This window comes from Hyperoodon ampullatus (genome assembly GCF_949752795.1).
Source record: "Hyperoodon ampullatus genome assembly, chromosome: 2".
NCBI classification, from domain to species: domain Eukaryota; kingdom Metazoa; phylum Chordata; class Mammalia; order Artiodactyla; family Ziphiidae; genus Hyperoodon; species Hyperoodon ampullatus.
In genome coordinates, this window is record NC_136915.1 from 151,885,886 (window position 1) to 151,908,425 (window position 22,540).

The 22,540-nt window shown below is 53.6% G+C and overlaps 4 protein-coding genes across 4 annotated transcripts; all 4 read left to right on the forward strand.

Annotated features, from left to right (window-relative positions):
* Window positions 1-244: 244 nt before the first annotated feature.
* LOC307066239 (Golgi-associated RAB2 interactor protein 4-like) lies at window positions 245-2,026 on the forward strand (the record flags this gene model as incomplete). The annotated part of the gene is made up of 2 exons (XM_079723348.1): window positions 245-997; window positions 1,316-2,026. The coding sequence occupies 2 exons, from the start codon at window positions 245-247 to the stop codon at window positions 2,024-2,026; spliced, it is 1,464 nt and encodes a 487-aa protein (XP_079579474.1).
* A 3,791-nt stretch (window positions 2,027-5,817) lies between these two features.
* On the forward strand, window positions 5,818-6,757 carry LOC307066249 (Golgi-associated RAB2 interactor protein 4-like; the record flags this gene model as incomplete). Its single annotated transcript, XM_079723357.1, has 2 exons — window positions 5,818-6,648; window positions 6,740-6,757. The coding sequence occupies 2 exons, from the start codon at window positions 5,818-5,820 to the stop codon at window positions 6,755-6,757; spliced, it is 849 nt and encodes a 282-aa protein (XP_079579483.1).
* Window positions 6,758-11,398: 4,641 nt separating this feature from the next.
* LOC307066259 (Golgi-associated RAB2 interactor protein 4-like) lies at window positions 11,399-13,180 on the forward strand (the record flags this gene model as incomplete). The annotated part of the gene is made up of 2 exons (XM_079723366.1): window positions 11,399-12,145; window positions 12,470-13,180. 2 exons carry the CDS (start codon window positions 11,399-11,401, stop codon window positions 13,178-13,180), a joined length of 1,458 nt encoding a protein of 485 aa, XP_079579492.1.
* A 3,789-nt stretch (window positions 13,181-16,969) lies between these two features.
* On the forward strand, window positions 16,970-17,858 carry LOC307066270 (Golgi-associated RAB2 interactor protein 4-like; the record flags this gene model as incomplete). Its single annotated transcript, XM_079723378.1, has 2 exons — window positions 16,970-17,743; window positions 17,847-17,858. The coding sequence occupies 2 exons, from the start codon at window positions 16,970-16,972 to the stop codon at window positions 17,856-17,858; spliced, it is 786 nt and encodes a 261-aa protein (XP_079579504.1).
* Window positions 17,859-22,540: the final 4,682 nt, after the last annotated feature.

Consider the following 22,540-nt stretch of genomic DNA (forward strand, 5'->3'; position numbering starts at 1 on the left):
CAGCCTGGGCTCCAGGCGCCCTACAGCGTCCCCACTGTGATCATCTGTGCCCCTACCCACACCCCTGCCTCTGGGAGACCCTGAGGCAAACGTGGGGGCCTGTGGGGCGGGCTTGGAAGACCTGCCGTACGGCCGCCTGTGTGACGCAGGAGCATCGCAGCTCGCTCTTCTGCCAGTGAGGCCGAGGGAGGGAAGAGCCAGGGACCCGCCTTAACCGCGCTGCCTGTCGTGATCAAAGACAGCCATGAGTGGGGACTCTCTGCTCCCGTATCACACGGCCCGGAGCAGCACCTGGGTGGACCTGTTCAACACCACCACGGGGAAGCTGCAGCAGCAACTGCACAAGGGCGAATACCACATATTCAAGTACGCAGCAATATTCGAGAGCGACTTCATCCAGGTCACAAAGAGGGGAGAAGCGATTGACGTGCACAACTGGGGCGGCATGGTGACCATGGGCATCACATCCACCAGCCCCGTCCTCCCACTCCCAGACATCATGCTGCTGGCCCGACGGGCCACCGGCTGTGAAAAGCACGCCGAGCGCAGCCCGGCCACCAAGGGCAAGAGCCACAAGGCTGCAAAGACCTTAGAGCTCACCAGGCTCCTTCCCTTGGAGTTCGTGAGGATCTCCACTCACAATCGTGAGAAACAACAGCTGCGCGTGAAGCTTGCCACTGGCCGCTGCTTCTACCTGCAGCTGTGTCCCCCTCTGGACGCGCGGGAAGACCTCTTCGCCGAGTGGGAACAGCTGATTGACCTCCTGCGACCACCAGTGGACAGTGAAAGCAACACCTATGCCGTTCCCGTCTGGGACATGACCTGCGTGCCTGTGTTCGAGGAGGAGGAGGACGGGAGGAGCCCGGCCGTGGAGGATTTCCAAGGAAAGGGGCGTCAGGACCAGGTGAGCGTCAGCAGCCTCCACACGTGCCCTGAGGTGGCCGGGGCCACGTCTGCAGCTTTTGCGGGGGGCGAAGGGATCCAACTGGACTCCCACAAGCCCGATACCATGCCCGATGTGGCCACTGCGAAAGCAAAACCTACTACAGGGCTTGACAAAGCGTCCGCATCGCGGGCAACGACAAAGGTGGAGACAGCAGGGGTGGCAGGAGGCACCGCAGCGGGTGCTTTGAGCTCGGCAGTGATCAAGTCTCCTGCCGCTGAAGAGCAGAGCACGGCCATAGCAGCCACAGCCAGCGACGGGCCTGGAGGAAGCAAAACCAACATAGCCACTGGGGACACCGCCAGAACATCCCTGAGGAGCGGGAAAACGGCCTTGGCAGGTGCTGAGAACAATCCACAGTATGCTTCCAGCACGTCCACCAGCCTCTCGCCAGGGGCCGGCATGACTGTGGTCGGAGCAGAACCTACCAGCAAGACTGTCAAAGGAAGAGCCGACAAGGACGATGACGGGACCCTCGTCTCAAGCTTGCCACAGGAAGGCAAAGTGAGCGAACAGGATGGCAGCTCACAGAGAGTGTCCCAGGCCCACAAGGGAAGAAGAGAGAGGAGGGAGCACTGGGGAGAGGACAGAGCTCTTACGAGCCCCTCGCTCTGCAGTTCCGTGGAAAGCCACCACAAGGCAGCGGGGAGCAAGACAGTCCCCAAAGCAGCTGGCCCAGGCTCAGGCGGCCGCAGAGCCACTAGAGATGACCAAAAGGCCAAAGGCCACGGCAGCCCGCGGGGCAGCGAGCAGGGCACTGCTCCCAAAGGCATCAGCCGTGCTCCCATCACCAGCGAGTCCAAGACCTCGCACAGATCGGGCAGGAGCTTATCTCCAGCGCGTTCGGGTCCCACCACCAACATACTCAGCAGGATCAGCTCTTGCTTCAGGAATATGAGAGCCAGACTTACAAAAAAGACAGTGGCCTCATCACGAAATAAACATGGGAGCATCCTGGCGAAGCCAGTGGAAGGGACCCGAATGGAGGCCATCACAGAGACAGCAGAGAGTGGCCAGGGGCTGGAAATCACTGGTGTCACATCTGAGACCATGGAGCCAGTGACCGTTGAAGCCCATCAATAGGACCTAGAGCTGGGAGCTGCAAAGGGGACCAGGGCTCTGGGAAATACCCCTGGAGAGCCCATTTCAGCTTCCTTACTGCAATTTAAATAAAAAAACATACAGTCTGAGAATGCACGCAGTGTTTTGTCTGAATTTCTAGGTCCCGAAGCACAGCCGTAGCCTCACAGTGGATTCTGTGATGTCAGCTGTGCCACAGTCTGAGACCCAGTGTCCAGGCAAGGGCAGCCCCACCTCACACGCATGCTCAGTGCCAACAGCAGTTGGCTCCCATCTGGCTTCCACTCCTTTCTGGCTTTGCCCCTCAGGGCCATGGCTCAAAGTCAGACTATGGTCTGGGAAGCTCTCCTTCACTATCCCCCTATTCTTTCTGTTTTGTTTTTGTTTTGTTTTGTTTTTTGTGGTACGCGGGCCACTCACTGTTGTGGCCTCTCCCGTCGCGGAGCACAGGCTCCGGACGAGCAGGCCCAGCGGCCATGGCTCACGGGCCCAGCCGCTCCGCGGCACGTGGGATCTTCCAGGACCGGGGCACGAACTCATGTTCCCTGCATCCGCAGGTGGACTCTCAACCACTGCGCCACCAGGGAATCCCCCCCTATTCTTTTTATAAACGCTTAGTCCCCCTGAAGGTCTGTATACAGAGCCAGAACAGGACTCATGTCCCCTCGGGCTATTCAGTGGACAGAAATAAGGGCGGCAGTATTAGCTAGCAATCAGAACAGCAAGCACTCTCATCTAGACTTAGCCGTTCCCTGCCCAGGTATATACCCTGGAGAAACACACATGTTCTAAGAAACAACTCTGAGAATGTTTAGAGCAAAAATAACTTAACAGCAAAACACGGGAAACAGCCCAAATTTCCATCCGCAGAATTCATACAGCAGGATATGATGAGATTGGAATATTCAATAGTGAAAAATAAATGAGCTACACACATTAGCATAGACCAACTTCTCATGATTTTTAAAAACATCAAAAGAATGGGATACAGTTCCACTCATGGAACCATTCTGAAACAAGCTCAAACAACAGATTGCATAGGGTACATGTTTAAAACAACGGTAGCTAAAAATGAGAGAAGAGTAAACACAAAATTGAGGACAGTTTTCTCTAGGGTGGAAAGGCTAGGTCAAGGAGGTGGACACAAGGCTGTTAGTGCTGCTGGGAATTGTTCTGTCTCTTAAGCAAGATGGTAGGTACACAGGTGTTGTATTTTTCACATTTTACTAACTCTGAAATCAGGATGGTCCTACAATCACCGTGGCAGTTGTGATGAAGTTATTGCCAATGCCTTTCTCTTTTTTCACTTTTATTTATGCACAAAAGTGATGTCAGAAAGGCTTGGCATCTTTAAATTACATTTATTTAAGGTAAAGTACAAGAACACTTGTTTGGTTATTAGGAAAAGAAGGAAAGATATGCCTATTTTACAGATGAGGACACTGAGGCTCAGAGAAGGTAACCTGCTCCAGTCGCACAATGGGATCTTTGCAGAACAGTGATCCACCAGCCCACTTCTCTATGCAAAGCCCTGTCTGTCTGTAGTTTAAGAAGGAAGCAAGCAAACAAGCCTGAGATAGGACCAGCACAAGAACCCGAGGCACCACCATTCTTACCATCATGTTCCAAAACTACAGAGATGAGCATCAATTTTACTAGATTGAGGGGAGGGAGGGGTGGGGGCTGGGAGCCGGTTTTCGAACTTCAGTGAGCTCACAGCTCTTAGCTGGCCTTATCTCGAGAGCATCCAGTCCACCCTTGAGCTGTGTCTGGCTCCCACGCTTCTACCTCTAGCCTCTGGCATGACCCGGGCTGCGGCCAGAAACAGGCTCCCACCTGGAATTCCAGCGTTCACTCCTGGAACGTCCAGCGTCCAGTCCTCCTCCAGCCACTAATTCAACTTTTGAATGCCCTGCTCAGAAGGGTTTCTCCACACCAAACCTGCAGGCACTTTTTTCTTCTGGGGCTCCAAAACCAAATCCTTAAACCTCACATGAGGGAGAGTATTTCTTAGGTCAGAGCATCCTTGTTGATTGGACCTACAGTTTGTGACTTCCACAGACCTCATCACGGGAGGCTGGGGAGAGGTCTCTTCTGTTGGTGGACGGAATGGTGGGCACTTGGTGGGGAGCACTGATGAGAAAGGGAGCCAGCCCAACACCTACACATGTGCACTGTTTCCCCTGGCCAAACAAGGTTCCTGACCCCAGAATTAACCCAGAGTTTCCGAGAAGACTAGGAGCTGCAGGGAGCCGCAATTAATGCTTTACTCTCCACCAGCTTTTCCTTGGACCCAAGGAGGAGAAGTTACAAAAAGATCACATCACGCTCCTTTGATCTTATGATTTCCACACAGGCAAGTGCAGGGAAACACTAGTCTGAAGGAAGAAAATGCATTAAAAACACGTGCATAGGGACTTCGCTGGTGGCGCAGTGGTTAAGAATCCGCCTGCCGACACGGGGGACCCGGGTTCGAGCCCTGGTCCACGAAGATCCCACATGCCACGGAGCAACTAAGCCCGTGCGCCACAACTACCGAGGCCCGCACGCCTAGAGCCCGTGCTCCCCAACAAGAGAAGCCAAAAATAAATAATAAAATAAATTTACAGGAAAAAAAAAACACGTGCACAGCCTTTAGCTGTTTATAAAGTTCTTGAATGTGTGTGCCCCCTTCCGATTCTCACGTCTTTCCATTTTGCAGATAAGCAAATGGAAGTTCAGAGCATTTAAAGGACTTGCTCAAGGTGGCAGGTGATGGTGCAGAGAGGGAGCTACCTCGGTGCAACAACTTTCAGACAGTGTGCCACCCCGGTCCCGCACAGAGGTACACAGATGGTGGAGGAGACAGGACAGCACGAGTAATGATCACAACTCTGAGTGACAAAGACAATGAGAGGCGTGTGTTTGGGGACTGGATCTATTCAGAGGAGGGCGTCTGGGGCATGGGAAGGAGTTCTGGGTTAGGGAAGGCTTCACAGGGGAATTGGCACTCACCATCGTCCACGTTTACTGAGATTTTATGAAAGGACAGACTAAGGACCGCCACTGCCAACTCTGCCTTATTCGATACAATTAAACCATGAGCTTAAATGGTTCAAATTGATCCCATCATCTTACATTCCTATAGATTTCATCCAGTAGCTGAATTTGGGGGAGGAAAAGAAAAAGGACCCACACAAAACTTTCCCACTTGAAGACATTTTTTATTTTGGTAACGCACCTGAGTCCCTGGCAGGATGGGCCTGTCCTCCGCGGGGGCAATGGGGTGTTTGAGAGAGGATGGGGGCCCTGCCCTGAGGGGGCAGCTGGGGGATGAGGCAAAGGGCTTTGTGACAGTGATAGGTCACAAAGGGCTTTGTGACACTGATAGGTCACAAAGGGCATCAGAGGATAAATAGGCTGTGCCAGGGGGTTAGGCTGACAAAGTGGTTACTTCTCTCGCTAGGACGGAAGTTCACCACAGCCTCTTGGGGAGATAAAAACCCAGAAGCAGAAGTGAGGTGAGGCGGAGGGGGAGCCTACCGTACATCTCGACACACTTGAAGAGAGTCAGCCTGGGCTCCAGGCGCCCTACAGCGTCCCCACTGTGATCATCTGTGCCCCTACCCACACCCCTGCCTCTGGGAGACCCTGAGGCAAACGTGGGGGCCTGTGGGGCGGGCTTGGAAGACCTGCCGTACGGCCGCCTGTGTGACGCAGGAGCATCGCAGCTCGCTCTTCTGCCAGTGAGGCCGAGGGAGGGAAGAGCCAGGGACCCGCCTTAACCGCGCTGCCTGTCGTGATCAAAGACAGCCATGAGTGGGGACTCTCTGCTCCCGTATCACACGGCCCGGAGCAGCACCTGGGTGGACCTGTTCAACACCACCACGGGGAAGCTGCAGCAACAACTGCACAAGGGCGAATACCACATATTCAAGTACGCAGCAATATTCGAGAGCGACTTCATCCAGGTCACGAAGAGGGGAGAAGCGATTGACGTGCACAACTGGGGCGGCATGGTGACCATGGGCATCACATCCACCAGCCCCGTCCTCCCGCTCCCAGACATCATGCTGCTGGCCCGACGGGCCACCGGCTGTGAAAAGCACGCCGAGCGCAGCCCGGCCACCAAGGGCAAGAGCCACAAGGCTGCAAAGACCTTAGAGCTCACCAGGCTCCTTCCCTTGGAGTTCGTGAGGATCTCCACTCACAATCGTGAGAAACAACAGCTGCGCGTGAAGCTTGCCACTGGCCGCTGCTTCTACCTGCAGCTGTGTCCCCCTCTGGACGCGCGGGAAGACCTCTTCGCCGAGTGGGAACAGCTGATTGACCTCCTGCGACCACCAGTGGACAGTGAAAGCAACACCTATGCCGTTCCCGTCTGGGACATGACCTGCGTGCCTGTGTTCGAGGAGGAGGAGGACGGGAGGAGCCCGGCCGTGGAGGATTTCCAAGGAAAGGGGCGTCAGGACCAGGTGAGCGTCAGCAGCCTCCACACGTGCCCTGAGGTGGCCGGGGCCACGTCTGCAGCTTTTGCGGGGGGCGAAGGGATCCAACTGGACTCCCACAAGCCCGATACCATGCCCGATGTGGCCACTGCGAAAGCAAAACCTACTACAGGGCTTGACAAAGCGTCCGCATCGTGGGCAACGACAAAGGTGGAGACAGCAGGGGTGGCAGGAGGCACCGCAGCGGGTGCTTTGAGCTCGGCAGTGATCAAGTCTCCTGCCGCCGAAGAGCAGAGAACGGCCATAGCAGCCACAGCCAGCGACGGGCCTGGAGGAAGCAAAACCAACATAGCCACTGGGGACACCGCCAGAACATCCCTGAGGAGCGGGAAAACGGCCTTGGCAGGTGCTGAGAACAATCCACAGTATGCTTCCAGCACGTCCACCAGCCTCTCGCCAGGGGCCGGCATGACTGTGGTCGGAGCAGAACCTACCAGCAAGACTGTCAAAGGAAGAGCCGACAAGGACGATGACGGGACCCTCGTCTCAAGCTTGCCACAGGAAGGCAAAGTGAGCGAACAGGATGGCAGCTCACAGAGAGTGTCCCAGGCCCACAAGGGAAGAAGAGAGAGGAGGGAGCACTGGGGAGAGGACAGAGCTCTTACGAGCCCCTCGCTCTGCAGTTCCGTGGAAAGCCACCACAAGGCAGCGGGGAGCAAGACAGTCCCCAAAGCAGCTGGCCCAGGCTCAGGCGGCCGCAGAGCCACTAGAGATGACCAAAAGGCCAAAGGCCACGGCAGCCCGCGGGGCAGCGAGCAGGGCACTGCTCCCAAAGGCATCAGCCGTGCTCCCATCACCAGCGAGTCCAAGACCTCGCACAGATCGGGCAGGAGCTTATCTCCAGCGCGTTCGGGTCCCACCACCAACATACTCAGCAGGATCAGCTCTTGCTTCAGGAATATGAGAGCCAGACTTACAAAAAAGACAGTGGCCTCATCACGAAATAAACATGGGAGCATCCTGGCGAAGCCAGTGGAAGGGACCCGAATGGAGGCCATCACAGAGACAGCAGAGAGTGGCCAGGGGCTGGAAATCACTGGTGTCACATCTGAGACCATGGAGCCAGTGACCGTTGAAGCCCATCAATAGGACCTAGAGCTGGGAGCTGCAAAGGGGACCAGGGCTCTGGGAAATACCCCTGGAGAGCCCATTTCAGCTTCCTTACTGCAATTTAAATAAAAAAAACATACAGTCTGAGAATGCACGCAGTGTTTTGTCTGAATTTCTAGGTCCCGAAGCACAGCCGTAGCCTCACAGTGGATTCTGTGATGTCAGCTGTGCCACAGTCTTGAAACTCAGTGTCCAGGCAAGGGCAGCCCCACCTCACACGCATGCTCAGTGCCAACAGCAGTTGGCTTCCACCTGGCTTCCACTCCTTTCTGGCTTTGCCCCTCAGGGCCATGGCTCAAAGTCAGAGTATGGTCTGGGAAGCTCTCCCTCACTATCCCCCAATTCTTTCTGTTTTGTTTTTGTTTTGTTTTGTTTTTTGCGGTACGCGGGCCACTCACTGTTGTGGCCTCTCCCGTCGCGGAGCACAGGCTCCGGACGAGCAGGCCCAGCGGCCATGGCTCACGGGCCCAGCCGCTCCGCGGCATGTGGGATCTTCCAGGACCGGGGCACGAACTCATGTTCCCTGCATCCGCAGGTGGACTCTCAACCACTGCGCCACCAGGGAATCCCCCCCTATTCTTTTTATAAACGCTTAGTCCCCCTGAAGGTCTGTAAACAGAGCCAGAACAGGACTCATGTCCCCTCGGGCTATTCAGTGGACAGAAATAAGGGCGGCAGTATTAGCTAGCAATCAGAACAGCAAGCACTCTCATCTAGACTTAGCCGTTCCCTGCCCAGGTATATACCCTGGAGAAACACACATGTTCTAAGAAACAACTCTGAGAATGTTTAGAGCAAAAATAACTTAACAGCAAAACACGGGAAACAGCCCAAATTTCCATCCGCAGAATTCATACAGCAGGATAGGATGAGATTGGAATATTCAATAGTGAAAAATAAATGAGCTACACACATTAGCATAGACCAACTTCTCATGATTTTTAAAAACATCAAAAGAATGGGATACAGTTCCACTCATGGAACCATTCTGAAACAAGCTCAAACAACAGATTGCATAGGGTACATGTTTAAAACAACGGTAGCTAAAAATGAGGGAAGAGTAAACACAAAATTGAGGACAGTTTTCTCTAGGGTGGAAAGGCTAGGTCAAGGAGGTGGACACAAGGCTGTTAGTGCTGCTGGGAATTGTTCTGTCTCTTAAGCAAGATGGTAGGTACACAGGTGTTGTATTTTTCACATTTTACTAACTCTGAAATCAGGATGGTCCTACAATCACCGTGGCAGTTGTGATGAAGTTATTGCCAATGCCTTTCTCTTTTTTCACTTTTATTTATGCACAAAAGTGATGTCAGAAAGGCTTGGCATCTTTAAATTACATTTATTTAAGGTAAAGTACAAGAACACTTGTTTGGTTATTAGGAAAAGAAGGAACGATATGCCTATTTTACAGATGAGAACACTGAGGCTCAGAGAAGGTAACCTGCTCCAGTCGCACAATGGGATCTTTGCAGAACAGTGATCCACCAGCCCACTTCTCTATGCAAAGCCCTGTCTGTCTGTAGTTTAAGAAGGAAGCAAGCAAACAAGCCTGAGATAGGACCAGCACAAGAACCCGAGGCACCACCATTCTTACCATCATGTTCCAAAACTACAGAGATGAGCATCAATTTTACTAGATTGAGGGGAGGGAGGGGTGGGGGCTGGGAGCCGGTTTTCGAACTTCAGTGAGCTCACAGCTCTTAGCTGGCCTTATCTCGAGAGCATCCAGTCCACCCTTGAGCTGTGTCTGGCTCCCACGCTTCTACCTCTAGCCTCTGGCATGACCCGGGCTGCGGCCAGAAACAGGCTCCCACCTGGAATTCCAGCGTTCACTCCTGGAACGTCCAGCGTCCAGTCCTCCTCCAGCCACTAATTCAACTTTTGAATGCCCTGATCAGAAGGGTTTCTCCACACCAAACCTGCAGGCACTTTTTTCTTCTGGGGCTCCAAAACCAAATCCTTAAACCTCACATGAGGGAGAGTATTTCTTAGGTCAGAGCATCCTTGTTGATTGTACCTACCGTTTGTGACTTCCACAGACCTCATCACGGGAGGCTGGGGAGAGGTCTCTTCTGTTGGTGGACGCAATGGTGGGCACTTGGTGGGGAGCACTGATGAGAAAGGGAGCCAGCCCAACACCTACACATGTGCACTGTTTCCCCTGGCCAAACAAGGTTCCTGACCCCAGAATTAACCCAGAGTTTCCGAGAAGACTAGGAGCTGCAGGGAGCCGCAATTAATGCTTTACTCTCCACCAGCTTTTCCTTGGACCCAAGGAGGAGAAGTTACAAAAAGATCACATCACACTCCTTTGATCTTATGATTTCCACACAGGCAAGTGCAGGGAAACACTAGTCTGAAGGAAGAAAATGCATTAAAAACACGTGCATAGGGACTTCGCTGGTGGCGCAGTGGTTAAGAATCCACCTGCCGACACGGGGGACCCGGGTTCGAGCCCTGGTCCAGGAAGATCCCACATGCCACGGAGCAACTAAGCCCGTGCGCCACAACTACCGAGGTCCGCACGCCTAGAGCCCGTGCTCCCCAACAAGAGAAGCCAAAAATAAATAATAAAATAAATTTACAGGGAAAAAAAAAAACAAACACATGCACAGCCCTTAGCTGTTTATAAAGTTCTTGAATGTGTGTGCCCCCTTCCGATTCTCACGTCTTTCCATTTTGCAGATAAGCAAATGGAAGTTCAGAGCATTTAAAGGACTTGCTCAAGGTGGCAGGTGATGGTGCAGAGAGGGAGCTACCTCGGTGCAACAACTTTCAGACAGTGTGCCACCCCGGTCCCGCACAGAGGTACACAGATGGTGGAAGAGACAGGACAGCACGAGTAATGATCACAACTCTGAGTGACAAATACAATGAGAAGCGTGTGTTTGGGGACTGGATCTATTCAGAGGAGGGGGTCTGGGGCATGGGTAGGAGTTCTGGGTTAGGGAAGGCTTCACAGGGGAATTGGCACTCACCATCGTCCACGTTTACTGAGATTTTATGAAAGGACAGACTAAGGACCGCCACTGCCAACTCTGCCTTATTCGATACAATTAAACCATGAGCTTAAATGGTTCAAATTGATCCCATCATCTTACATTCCTATAGATTTCATCCAGTAGCTGAATTTGGGGGAGGAAAAGAAAAAGGACCCACACAAAACTTTCCCACTTGAAGACATTTTTTATTTTGGTAACGCACCTGAGTCCCTGGCAGGATGGGCCTGTCCTCCGCGGGGGCAATGGGGTGTTTGAGAGAGGATGGGGGCCCTGCCCTGAGGGGGCAGCTGGGGGATGAGGCAAAGGGCTTTGTGACAGTGATAGGTCACAAAGGGCTTTGTGACACTGATAGGTCACAAAGGGCATCAGAGGATAAATAGGCTGTGCCAGGGGGTTAGGCTGACAAAGTGGTTACTTCTCTCGCTAGGACGGAAGTTCACCACAGCCTCTTGGGGAGATAAAAACCCAGAAGCAGAAGTGAGGTGAGGCGGAGGGGGAGCCTACCGTACCTCTCGACACACTTGAAGAGAGTCAGCCTGGGCTCCAGGCGCCCTACAGCGTCCCCACTGTGATCATCTGTGCCCCTACCCACACCCCTGCCTCTGGGAGACCCTGAGGCAAACGTGGGGGCCTGTGGGGCGGGCTTGGAAGACCTGCCGTACGGCCGCCTGTGTGACGCAGGAGCATCGCAGCTCGCTCTTCTGCCAGTGAGGCCGAGGGAGGGAAGAGCCAGGGACCCGCCTTAACCGCGCTGCCTGTCGTGATCAAAGACAGCCATGAGTGGGGACTCTCTGCTCCCGTATCACACGGCCCGGAGCAGCACCTGGGTGGACCTGTTCAACACCACCACGGGGAAGCTGCAGCAGCAACTGCACAAGGGCGAATACCACATATTCAAGTACGCAGCAATATTCGAGAGCGACTTCATCCAGGTCACGAAGAGGGGAGAAGCGATTGACGTGCACAACTGGGGCGGCATGGTGACCATGGGCATCACATCCACCAGCCCCGTCCTCCCGCTCCCAGACATCATGCTGCTGGCCCGACGGGCCACCGGCTGTGAAAAGCACGCCGAGCGCAGCCCGGCCACCAAGGGCAAGAGCCACAAGGCTGCAAAGACCTTAGAGCTCACCAGGCTCCTTCCCTTGGAGTTCGTGAGGATCTCCACTCACAATCGTGAGAAACAACAGCTGCGCGTGAAGCTTGCCACTGGCCGCTGCTTCTACCTGCAGCTGTGTCCCCCTCTGGACGCGCGGGAAGACCTCTTCGCCGAGTGGGAACAGCTGATTGACCTCCTGCGACCACCAGTGGACAGTGAAAGCAACACCTATGCCGTTCCCGTCTGGGACCTGACCTGCGTGCCTGTGTTCGAGGAGGAGGAGGACGGGAGGAGCCCGGCCGTGGAGGATTTCCAAGGAAAGGGGCGTCAGGACCAGGTGAGCGTCAGCAGCCTCCACACGTGCCCTGAGGTGGCCGGGGCCACGTCTGCAGCTTTTGCGGGGGGCGAAGGGATCCAACTGGACTCCCACAAGCCCGATACCACGCCCGATGTGGCCACTGCGAAAGCAAAACCTACTACAGGGCTTGACAAAGCGTCCGCATCGCGGGCAACGACAAAGGTGGAGACAGCAGTGGTGACAGGAGGCACCGCAGCGGGTGCTTTGAGCTCGGCAGTGATCAAGTCTCCTGCCGCTGAAGAGCAGAGCACGGCCATAGCAGCCACAGCCAGCGACGGGCCTGGAGGAAGCAAAACCAACATAGCCACTGGGGACACCGCCAGAACATCCCGGAGGAGCGGGAAAACGGCCTTGGCAGGTGCTGAGAACAATCCACAGTATGCTTCCAGCACGTCCACCAGCCTCTCCCCAGGGGCCGGCATGACTGTGGTCGGAGCAGAACCTACCAGCAAGACTGTCAAAGGAAGAGCCGACAAGGACGATGACGGGACCCTCGTCTCAAGCTTGCCACAGGAAGGCAAAGTGAGCGAACAGGATGGCAGCTCACAGAGAGTGTCCCAGGCCCACAAGGGAAGAAGAGAGAGGAGGGAGCACTGGGGAGAGGACAGAGCTCTTACGAGCCCCTCGCTCTGCAGTTCCGTGGAAAGCCACCACAAGGCAGCAGGGAGCAAGACAATCCCCAAAGCAGCTGGCCCGGGCTCAGGCGGCCGCAGAGCCACTAGAGATGACCAAAAGGCCAAAGGCCACGGCAGCCCGGGGGGCAGCGAGCAGGGCACTGCTCCCAAAGGCATCAGCCGTGCTCCCATCACCAGCGAGTCCAAGACCTCGCACAGATCGGGCAGGAGCTTATCTCCAGCGCGTTCGGGTCCCACCACCAACATACTCAGCAGGATCAGCTCTTGCTTCAGGAATATGAGAGCCAGACTTACAAAAAAGACAGTGGCCTCATCACGAAATAAACATGGGAGCATCCTGGCGAAGCCAGTGGAAGGGACCCGAATGGAGGCCATCACAGAGACAGCAGAGAGTGGCCAGGGGCTGGAAATCACTGGTGTCACATCTGAGACCATGGAGCCAGTGACCGTTGAAGCCCATCAATAGGAGCTGGGAGCTGCAAAGGGGACCAGGGCTCTGGGAAATACCCCTGGAGAGCCCATTTCAGCTTCCTTACTGCAATTTAAATAAAAAAACATACAGTCTGAGAATGCACGCAGTGTTTTGTCTGAATTTCTAGGTCCCGAAGCACAGCCGTAGCCTCACAGTGGATTCTGTGATGTCAGCTGTGCCACAGTCTTGAAACTCAGTGTCCAGGCAAGGGCAGCCCCACCTCACACTCATGCTCAGCGCCAACAGCAGTTGGCTTCCATCTGGCTTCCACTCCTTTCTGGCTTTGCCCCTCAGGGCCATGGCTCAAAGTCAGACTATGGTCTGGGAAGCTCTCCCTCACTATCCCCCTATTCTTTCTGTTTTGTTTTTGTTTTGTTTTGTTTTTTGCGGTACGCGGGCCACTCACTGTTGTGGCCTCTCCCGTCGCGGAGCACAGGCTCCGGACGAGCAGGCCCAGCGGCCATGGCTCACGGGCCCAGCTGCTCCGCGGCATGTGGGATCTTCCAGGACCGGGGCACGAACTCATGTTCCCTGCATCCGCAGGTGGACTCTCAACCACTGCGCCACCAGGGAATCCCCCCCTATTCTTTTTATAAACGCTTAATCCCCCTGAAGGTCTGTGAACAGAGCCAGAACAGGACTCATGTCCCCTCGGGCTATTCAGTGGACAGAAATAAGGGCGGCAGTATTAGCTAGCAATCAGAACAGCAAGCACTCTCATCTAGACTTAGCCGTTCCCTGCCCAGGTATATACCCTGGAGAAACACACATGTTCTAAGAAACAACTCTGAGAATGTTTAGAGCAAAAATAACTTAACAGCAAAACACGGGAAACAGCCCAAATTTCCATCCGCAGAATTCATACAGCAGGATAGGATGAGATTGGAATATTCAATAGTGAAAAATAAATGAGCTACACACATTAGCATAGATCAACTTCTCATGATTTTTAAAAACATCAAAAGAATGGGATACAGTTCCACTCATGGAACCATTCTGAAACAAGCTCAAACAACAGATTGCATAGGGTACATGTTTAAAACAACGGTAGCTAAAAATGAGGGAAGAGTAAACACAAAATTGAGGACAGTTTTCTCTAGGGTGGAAAGGCTAGGTCAAGGAGGTGGACACAAGGCTGTTAGTGCTGCTGGGAATTGTTCTGTCTCTTAAGCAAGATGGTAGGTACACAGGTGTTGTATTTTTCACATTTTACTAACTCTGAAATCAGGATGGTCCTACAATCACCATGGCAGTTGTGATGAAGTTATTGCCAATGCCTTTCTCTTTTTTTCACTTTTATTTATGCACAAAAGTGATGTCAGAAAGGCTTGGCATCTTTAAATTACATTTATTTAAGGTAAAGTACAAGAACACTTGTTTGGTTATTAGGAAAAGAAGGAACGATATGCCTATTTTACAGATGAGAACACTGAGGCTCAGAGAAGGTAACCTGCTCCAGTCGCACAATGGGATCTTTGCAGAACAGTGATCCACCAGCCCACTTCTCTATGCAAAGCCCTGTCTGTCTGTAGTTTAAGAAGGAAGCAAGCAAACAAGCCTGAGATAGGACCAGCACAAGAACCCGAGGCACCACCATTCTTACCATCATGTTCCAAAACTACAGAGATGAGCATCAATTTTACTAGATTGAGGGGAGGGAGGGGTGGGGGCTGGGAGCCGGTTTTCGAACTTCAGTGAGCTCACAGCTCTTAGCTGGCCTTATCTCGAGAGCATCCAGTCCACCCTTGAGCTGTGTCTGGCTCCCACGCTTCTACCTCTAGCCTCTGGCATGACCCGGGCTGCGGCCAGAAACAGGCTCCCACCTGGAATTCCAGCGTTCACTCCTGGAACGTCCAGCGTCCAGTCCTCCTCCAGCCACTAATTCAACTTTTGAATGCCCTGCTCAGAAGGGTTTCTCCACACCAAACCTGCAGGCACTTTTTTCTTCTGGGGCTCCAAAACCAAATCCTTAAACCTCACACGAGGGAGAGTATTTGTTAGGTCAGAGCATCCTTGTTGATTGGACCTACAGTTTGTGACTTCCACAGACCTCATCACGGGAGGCTGGGGAGAGGTCTCTTCTGTTGGTGGACGGAATGGTGGGCACTTGGTGGGGAGCACTGATGAGAAAGGGAGCCAGCCCAACACCTACACATGTGCACTGTTTCCCCTGGCCAAACAAGGTTCCTGACCCCAGAATTAACCCAGAGTTTCCGAGAAGACTAGGAGCTGCAGGGAGCCGCAATTAATGCTTTACTCTCCACCAGCTTTTCCTTGGACCCAAGGAGGAGAAGTTACAAAAAGATCACATCACACTCCTTTGATCTTATGACTTCCACACAGGCAAGTGCAGGGAAACACTAGTCTGAAGGAAGAAAATGCATTAAAAACACGTGCATAGGGACTTCGCTGGTGGCGCAGTGGTTAAGAATCCGCCTGCCGACGCGGGGGACCCGGGTTCGAGCCCTGGTCCAGGAAGATCCCACATGCCACGGAGCAACTAAACCCGTGCGCCACAACTACCGAGGCCCGCACGCCTAGAGCCCGTGCTCCCCAACAAGAGAAGCCAAAAATAAATAATAAAATAAATTTACAGAAAAAAAAAAAAACACGTGCACAGCCCTTAGCTGTTTATAAAGTTCTTGAATGTGTGTGCCCCCTTCCGATTCTCACGTCTTTCCATTTTGCAGATAAGCAAACGGAAGTTCAGAGCATTTAAAGGACTTGCTCAAGGTGGCAGGTGATGGTGCAGAGAGGGAGCTACCTCGGTGCAACAACTTTCAGACAGTGTGCCACCCCGGTCCCGCACAGAGGTACACAGATGGTGGAGGAGACAGGACAGCACGAGTAATGATCACAACTCTGAGTGACAAAGACAATGAGAGGCGTGTGTTTGGGGACTGGATCTATTCAGAGGAGGGGGTCTGGGGCATGGGAAGGAGTTCTGGGTTAGGGAAGGCTTCACAGGGGAATTGGCACTCACCATCGTCCACGTTTACTGAGATTTTATGAAAGGACAGACTAAGGACCGCCACTGCCAACTCTGCCTTATTCGATACAATTAAACCATGAGCTTAAATGGTTCAAATTGATCCCATCATCTTACATTCCTATAGATTTCATCCAGTAGCTGAATTTGGGGGAGGAAAAGAAAAAGGACCCACACAAAACTTTCCCACTTGAAGACATTTTTTATTTTGGTAACGCACCTGAGTCCCTGGCAGGATGGGCCTGTCCTCCGCGGGGGCAATGGGGTGTTTGAGAGAGGATGGGGGCCCTGCCCTGAGGGGGCAGCTGGGGGATGAGGCAAAGGGCTTTGTGACAGTGATAGGTCACAAAGGGCTTTGTGACACTGATAGGTCACAAAGGGCATCAGAGGATAAATAGGCTGTGCCAGGGGGTTAGGCTGACAAAGTGGTTACTTCTCTCGCTAGGACGGAAGTTCACCACAGCCTCTTGGGGAGATAAAAACCCAGAAGCAGAAGTGAGGTGAGGCGGAGGGGGAGCCTACCGTACCTCTCGACACACTTGAAGAGAGTCAGCCTGGGCTCCAGGCGCCCTACAGCGTCCCCACTGTGATCATCTGTGCCCCTACCCACACCCCTGCCTCTGGGAGACCCTGAGGCAAACGTGGGGGCCTGTGGGGCGGGCTTGGAAGACCTGCCGTACGGCCGCCTGTGTGACGCAGGAGCATCGCAGCTCGCTCTTCTGCCAGTGAGGCCGAGGGAGGGAAGAGCCAGGGACCCGCCTTAACCGCGCTGCCTGTCGTGATCAAAGACAGCCATGAGTGGGGACTCTCTGCTCCCGTATCACACGGCCCGGAGCAGCACCTGGGTGGACCTGTTCAACACCACCACGGGGAAGCTGCAGCAGCAACTGCACAAGGGCGAATACCACATATTCAAGTACGCAGCAATATTCGAGAGCGACTTCATCCAGGTCACGAAGAGGGGAGAAGCGATTGACGTGCACAACTGGGGCGGCATGGTGACCATGGGCATCACATCCACCAGCCCCGTCCTCCCGCTCCCAGACATCATGCTGCTGGCCCGACGGGCCACCGGCTGTGAAAAGCACGCCGAGCGCAGCCCGGCCACCAAGGGCAAGAGCCACAAGGCTGCAAAGACCTTAGAGCTCACCAGGCTCCTTCCCTTGGAGTTCGTGAGGATCTCCACTCACAATCGTGAGAAACAACAGCTGCGCGTGAAGCTTGCCACTGGCCGCTGCTTCTACCTGCAGCTGTGTCCCCCTCTGGACGCGCGGGAAGACCTCTTCGCCGAGTGGGAACAGCTGATTGACCTCCTGCGACCACCAGTGGACAGTGAAAGCAACACCTATGCCGTTCCCGTCTGGGACCTGACCTGCGTGCCTGTGTTCGAGGAGGAGGAGGACGGGAGGAGCCCGGCCGTGGAGGATTTCCAAGGAAAGGGGCGTCAGGACCAGGTGAGCGTCAGCAGCCTCCACACGTGCCCTGAGGTGGCCGGGGCCACGTCTGCAGCTTTTGCGGGGGGCGAAGGGATCCAACTGGACTCCCACAAGCCCGATACCACGCCCGATGTGGCCACTGCGAAAGCAAAACCTACTACAGGGCTTGACAAAGCGTCCGCATCGCGGGCAACGACAAAGGTGGAGACAGCAGTGGTGACAGGAGGCACCGCAGCGGGTGCTTTGAGCTCGGCAGTGATCAAGTCTCCTGCCGCTGAAGAGCAGAGCACGGCCATAGCAGCCACAGCCAGCGACGGGCCTGGAGGAAGCAAAACCAACATAGCCACTGGGGACACCGCCAGAACATCCCGGAGGAGCGGGAAAACGGCCTTGGCAGGTGCTGAGAACAATCCACAGTATGCTTCCAGCACGTCCACCAGCCTCTCCCCAGGGGCCGGCATGACTGTGGTCGGAGCAGAACCTACCAGCAAGACTGTCAAAGGAAGAGCCGACAAGGACGATGACGGGACCCTCGTCTCAAGCTTGCCACAGGAAGGCAAAGTGAGCGAACAGGATGGCAGCTCACAGAGAGTGTCCCAGGCCCACAAGGGAAGAAGAGAGAGGAGGGAGCACTGGGGAGAGGACAGAGCTCTTACGAGCCCCTCGCTCTGCAGTTCCGTGGAAAGCCACCACAAGGCAGCAGGGAGCAAGACAATCCCCAAAGCAGCTGGCCCGGGCTCAGGCGGCCGCAGAGCCACTAGAGATGACCAAAAGGCCAAAGGCCACGGCAGCCCGGGGGGCAGCGAGCAGGGCACTGCTCCCAAAGGCATCAGCCGTGCTCCCATCACCAGCGAGTCCAAGACCTCGCACAGATCGGGCAGGAGCTTATCTCCAGCGCGTTCGGGTCCCACCACCAACATACTCAGCAGGATCAGCTCTTGCTTCAGGAATATGAGAGCCAGACTTACAAAAAAGACAGTGGCCTCATCACGAAATAAACATGGGAGCATCCTGGCGAAGCCAGTGGAAGGGACCCGAATGGAGGCCATCACAGAGACAGCAGAGAGTGGCCAGGGGCTGGAAATCACTGGTGTCACATCTGAGACCATGGAGCCAGTGACCGTTGAAGCCCATCAATAGGAGCTGGGAGCTGCAAAGGGGACCAGGGCTCTGGGAAATACCCCTGGAGAGCCCATTTCAGCTTCCTTACTGCAATTTAAATAAAAAAACATACAGTCTGAGAATGCACGCAGTGTTTTGTCTGAATTTCTAGGTCCCGAAGCACAGCCGTAGCCTCACAGTGGATTCTGTGATGTCAGCTGTGCCACAGTCTTGAAACTCAGTGTCCAGGCAAGGGCAGCCCCACCTCACACTCATGCTCAGCGCCAACAGCAGTTGGCTTCCATCTGGCTTCCACTCCTTTCTGGCTTTGCCCCTCAGGGCCATGGCTCAAAGTCAGACTATGGTCTGGGAAGCTCTCCCTCACTATCCCCCTATTCTTTCTGTTTTGTTTTTGTTTTGTTTTGTTTTTTGCGGTACGCGGGCCACTCACTGTTGTGGCCTCTCCCGTCGCGGAGCACAGGCTCCGGACGAGCAGGCCCAGCGGCCATGGCTCACGGGCCCAGCTGCTCCGCGGCATGTGGGATCTTCCAGGACCGGGGCACGAACTCATGTTCCCTGCATCCGCAGGTGGACTCTCAACCACTGCGCCACCAGGGAATCCCCCCCTATTCTTTTTATAAACGCTTAATCCCCCTGAAGGTCTGTGAACAGAGCCAGAACAGGACTCATGTCCCCTCGGGCTATTCAGTGGACAGAAATAAGGGCGGCAGTATTAGCTAGCAATCAGAACAGCAAGCACTCTCATCTAGACTTAGCCGTTCCCTGCCCAGGTATATACCCTGGAGAAACACACATGTTCTAAGAAACAACTCTGAGAATGTTTAGAGCAAAAATAACTTAACAGCAAAACACGGGAAACAGCCCAAATTTCCATCCGCAGAATTCATACAGCAGGATAGGATGAGATTGGAATATTCAATAGTGAAAAATAAATGAGCTACACACATTAGCATAGATCAACTTCTCATGATTTTTAAAAACATCAAAAGAATGGGATACAGTTCCACTCATGGAACCATTCTGAAACAAGCTCAAACAACAGATTGCATAGGGTACATGTTTAAAACAACGGTAGCTAAAAATGAGGGAAGAGTAAACACAAAATTGAGGACAGTTTTCTCTAGGGTGGAAAGGCTAGGTCAAGGAGGTGGACACAAGGCTGTTAGTGCTGCTGGGAATTGTTCTGTCTCTTAAGCAAGATGGTAGGTACACAGGTGTTGTATTTTTCACATTTTACTAACTCTGAAATCAGGATGGTCCTACAATCACCATGGCAGTTGTGATGAAGTTATTGCCAATGCCTTTCTCTTTTTTTCACTTTTATTTATGCACAAAAGTGATGTCAGAAAGGCTTGGCATCTTTAAATTACATTTATTTAAGGTAAAGTACAAGAACACTTGTTTGGTTATTAGGAAAAGAAGGAACGATATGCCTATTTTACAGATGAGAACACTGAGGCTCAGAGAAGGTAACCTGCTCCAGTCGCACAATGGGATCTTTGCAGAACGGTGATCCACCAGCCCACTTCTCTATGCAAAGCCCTGTCTGTCTGTAGTTTAAGAAGGAAGCAAGCAAACAAGCCTGAGATAGGACCAGCACAAGAACCCGAGGCACCACCATTCTTACCATCATGTTCCAAAACTACAGAGATGAGCATCAATTTTACTAGATTGAGGGGAGGGAGGGGTGGGGGCTGGGAGCCGGTTTTCGAACTTCAGTGAGCTCACAGCTCTTAGCTGGCCTTATCTCGAGAGCATCCAGTCCACCCTTGAGCTGTGTCTGGCTCCCACGCTTCTACCTCTAGCCTCTGGCATGACCCGGGCTGCGGCCAGAAACAGGCTCCCACCTGGAATTCCAGCGTTCACTCCTGGAACGTCCAGCGTCCAGTCCTCCTCCAGCCACTAATTCAACTTTTGAATGCCCTGCTCAGAAGGGTTTCTCCACACCAAACCTGCAGGCACTTTTTTCTTCTGGGGCTCCAAAACCAAATCCTTAAACCTCACACGAGGGAGAGTATTTGTTAGGTCAGAGCATCCTTGTTGATTGGACCTACCGTTTGTGACTTCCACAGACCTCATCACGGGAGGCTGGGGAGAGGTCTCTTCTGTTGGTGGACGGAATGGTGGGCACTTGGTGGGGAGCACTGATGAGAAAGGGAGCCAGCCCAACACCTACACATGTGCACTGTTTCCCCTGGCCAAACAAGGTTCCTGACCCCAGAATTAACCCAGAGTTTCCGAGAAGACTAGGAGCTGCAGGGAGCCGCAATTAATGCTTTACTCTCCACCAGCTTTTCCTTGGACCCAAGGAGGAGAAGTTACAAAAAGATCACATCACACTCCTTTGATCTTATGACTTCCACACAGGCAAGTGCAGGGAAACACTAGTCTGAAGGAAGAAAATGCATTAAAAACACGTGCATAGGGACTTCGCTGGTGGCGCAGTGGTTAAGAATCCGCCTGCCGACACGGGGGACCCGGGTTCGAGCCCTGGTCCAGGAAGATCCCACATGCCACGGAGCAACTAAACCCGTGCGCCACAACTACCGAGGCCCGCACGCCTAGAGCCCGTGCTCCCCAACAAGAGAAGCCAAAAATAAATAATAAAATAAATTTACAGAAAAAAAAAAAAACACGTGCACAGCCCTTAGCTGTTTATAAAGTTCTTGAATGTGTGTGCCCCCTTCCGATTCTCACGTCTTTCCATTTTGCAGATAAGCAAACGGAAGTTCAGAGCATTTAAAGGACTTGCTCAAGGTGGCAGGTGATGGTGCAGAGAGGGAGCTACCTCGGTGCAACAACTTTCAGACAGTGTGCCACCCCGGTCCCGCACAGAGGTACACAGATGGTGGAGGAGACAGGACAGCACGAGTAATGATCACAACTCTGAGTGACAAAGACAATGAGAGGCGTGTGTTTGGGGACTGGATCTATTCAGAGGAGGGGGTCTGGGGCATGGGAAGGAGTTCTGGGTTAGGGAAGGCTTCACAGGGGAATTGGCACTCACCATCGTCCACGTTTACTGAGATTTTATGAAAGGACAGACTAAGGACCGCCACTGCCAACTCTGCCTTATTCGATACAATTAAACCATGAGCTTAAATGGTTCAAATTGATCCCATCATCTTACATTCCTATAGATTTCATCCAGTAGCTGAATTTGGGGGAGGAAAAGAAAAAGGACCCACACAAAACTTTCCCACTTGAAGACATTTTTTATTTTGGTAACGCACCTGAGTCCCTGGCAGGATGGGCCTGTCCTCCGCGGGGGCAATGGGGTGTTTGAGAGAGGATGGGGGCCCTGCCCTGAGGGGGCAGCTGGGGGATGAGGCAAAGGGCTTTGTGACAGTGATAGGTCACAAAGGGCTTTGTGACACTGATAGGTCACAAAGGGCATCAGAGGATAAATAGGCTGTGCCAGGGGGTTAGGCTGACAAAGTGGTTACTTCTCTCGCTAGGACGGAAGTTCACCACAGCCTCTTGGGGAGATAAAAACCCAGAAGCAGAAGTGAGGTGAGGCGGAGGGGGAGCCTACCGTACCTCTCGACACACTTGAAGAGAGTCAGCCTGGGCTCCAGGCGCCCTACAGCGTCCCCACTGTGATCATCTGTGCCCCTACCCACACCCCTGCCTCTGGGAGACCCTGAGGCAAACGTGGGGGCCTGTGGGGCGGGCTTGGAAGACCTGCCGTACGGCCGCCTGTGTGACGCAGGAGCATCGCAGCTCGCTCTTCTGCCAGTGAGGCCGAGGGAGGGAAGAGCCAGGGACCCGCCTTAACCGCGCTGCCTGTCGTGATCAAAGACAGCC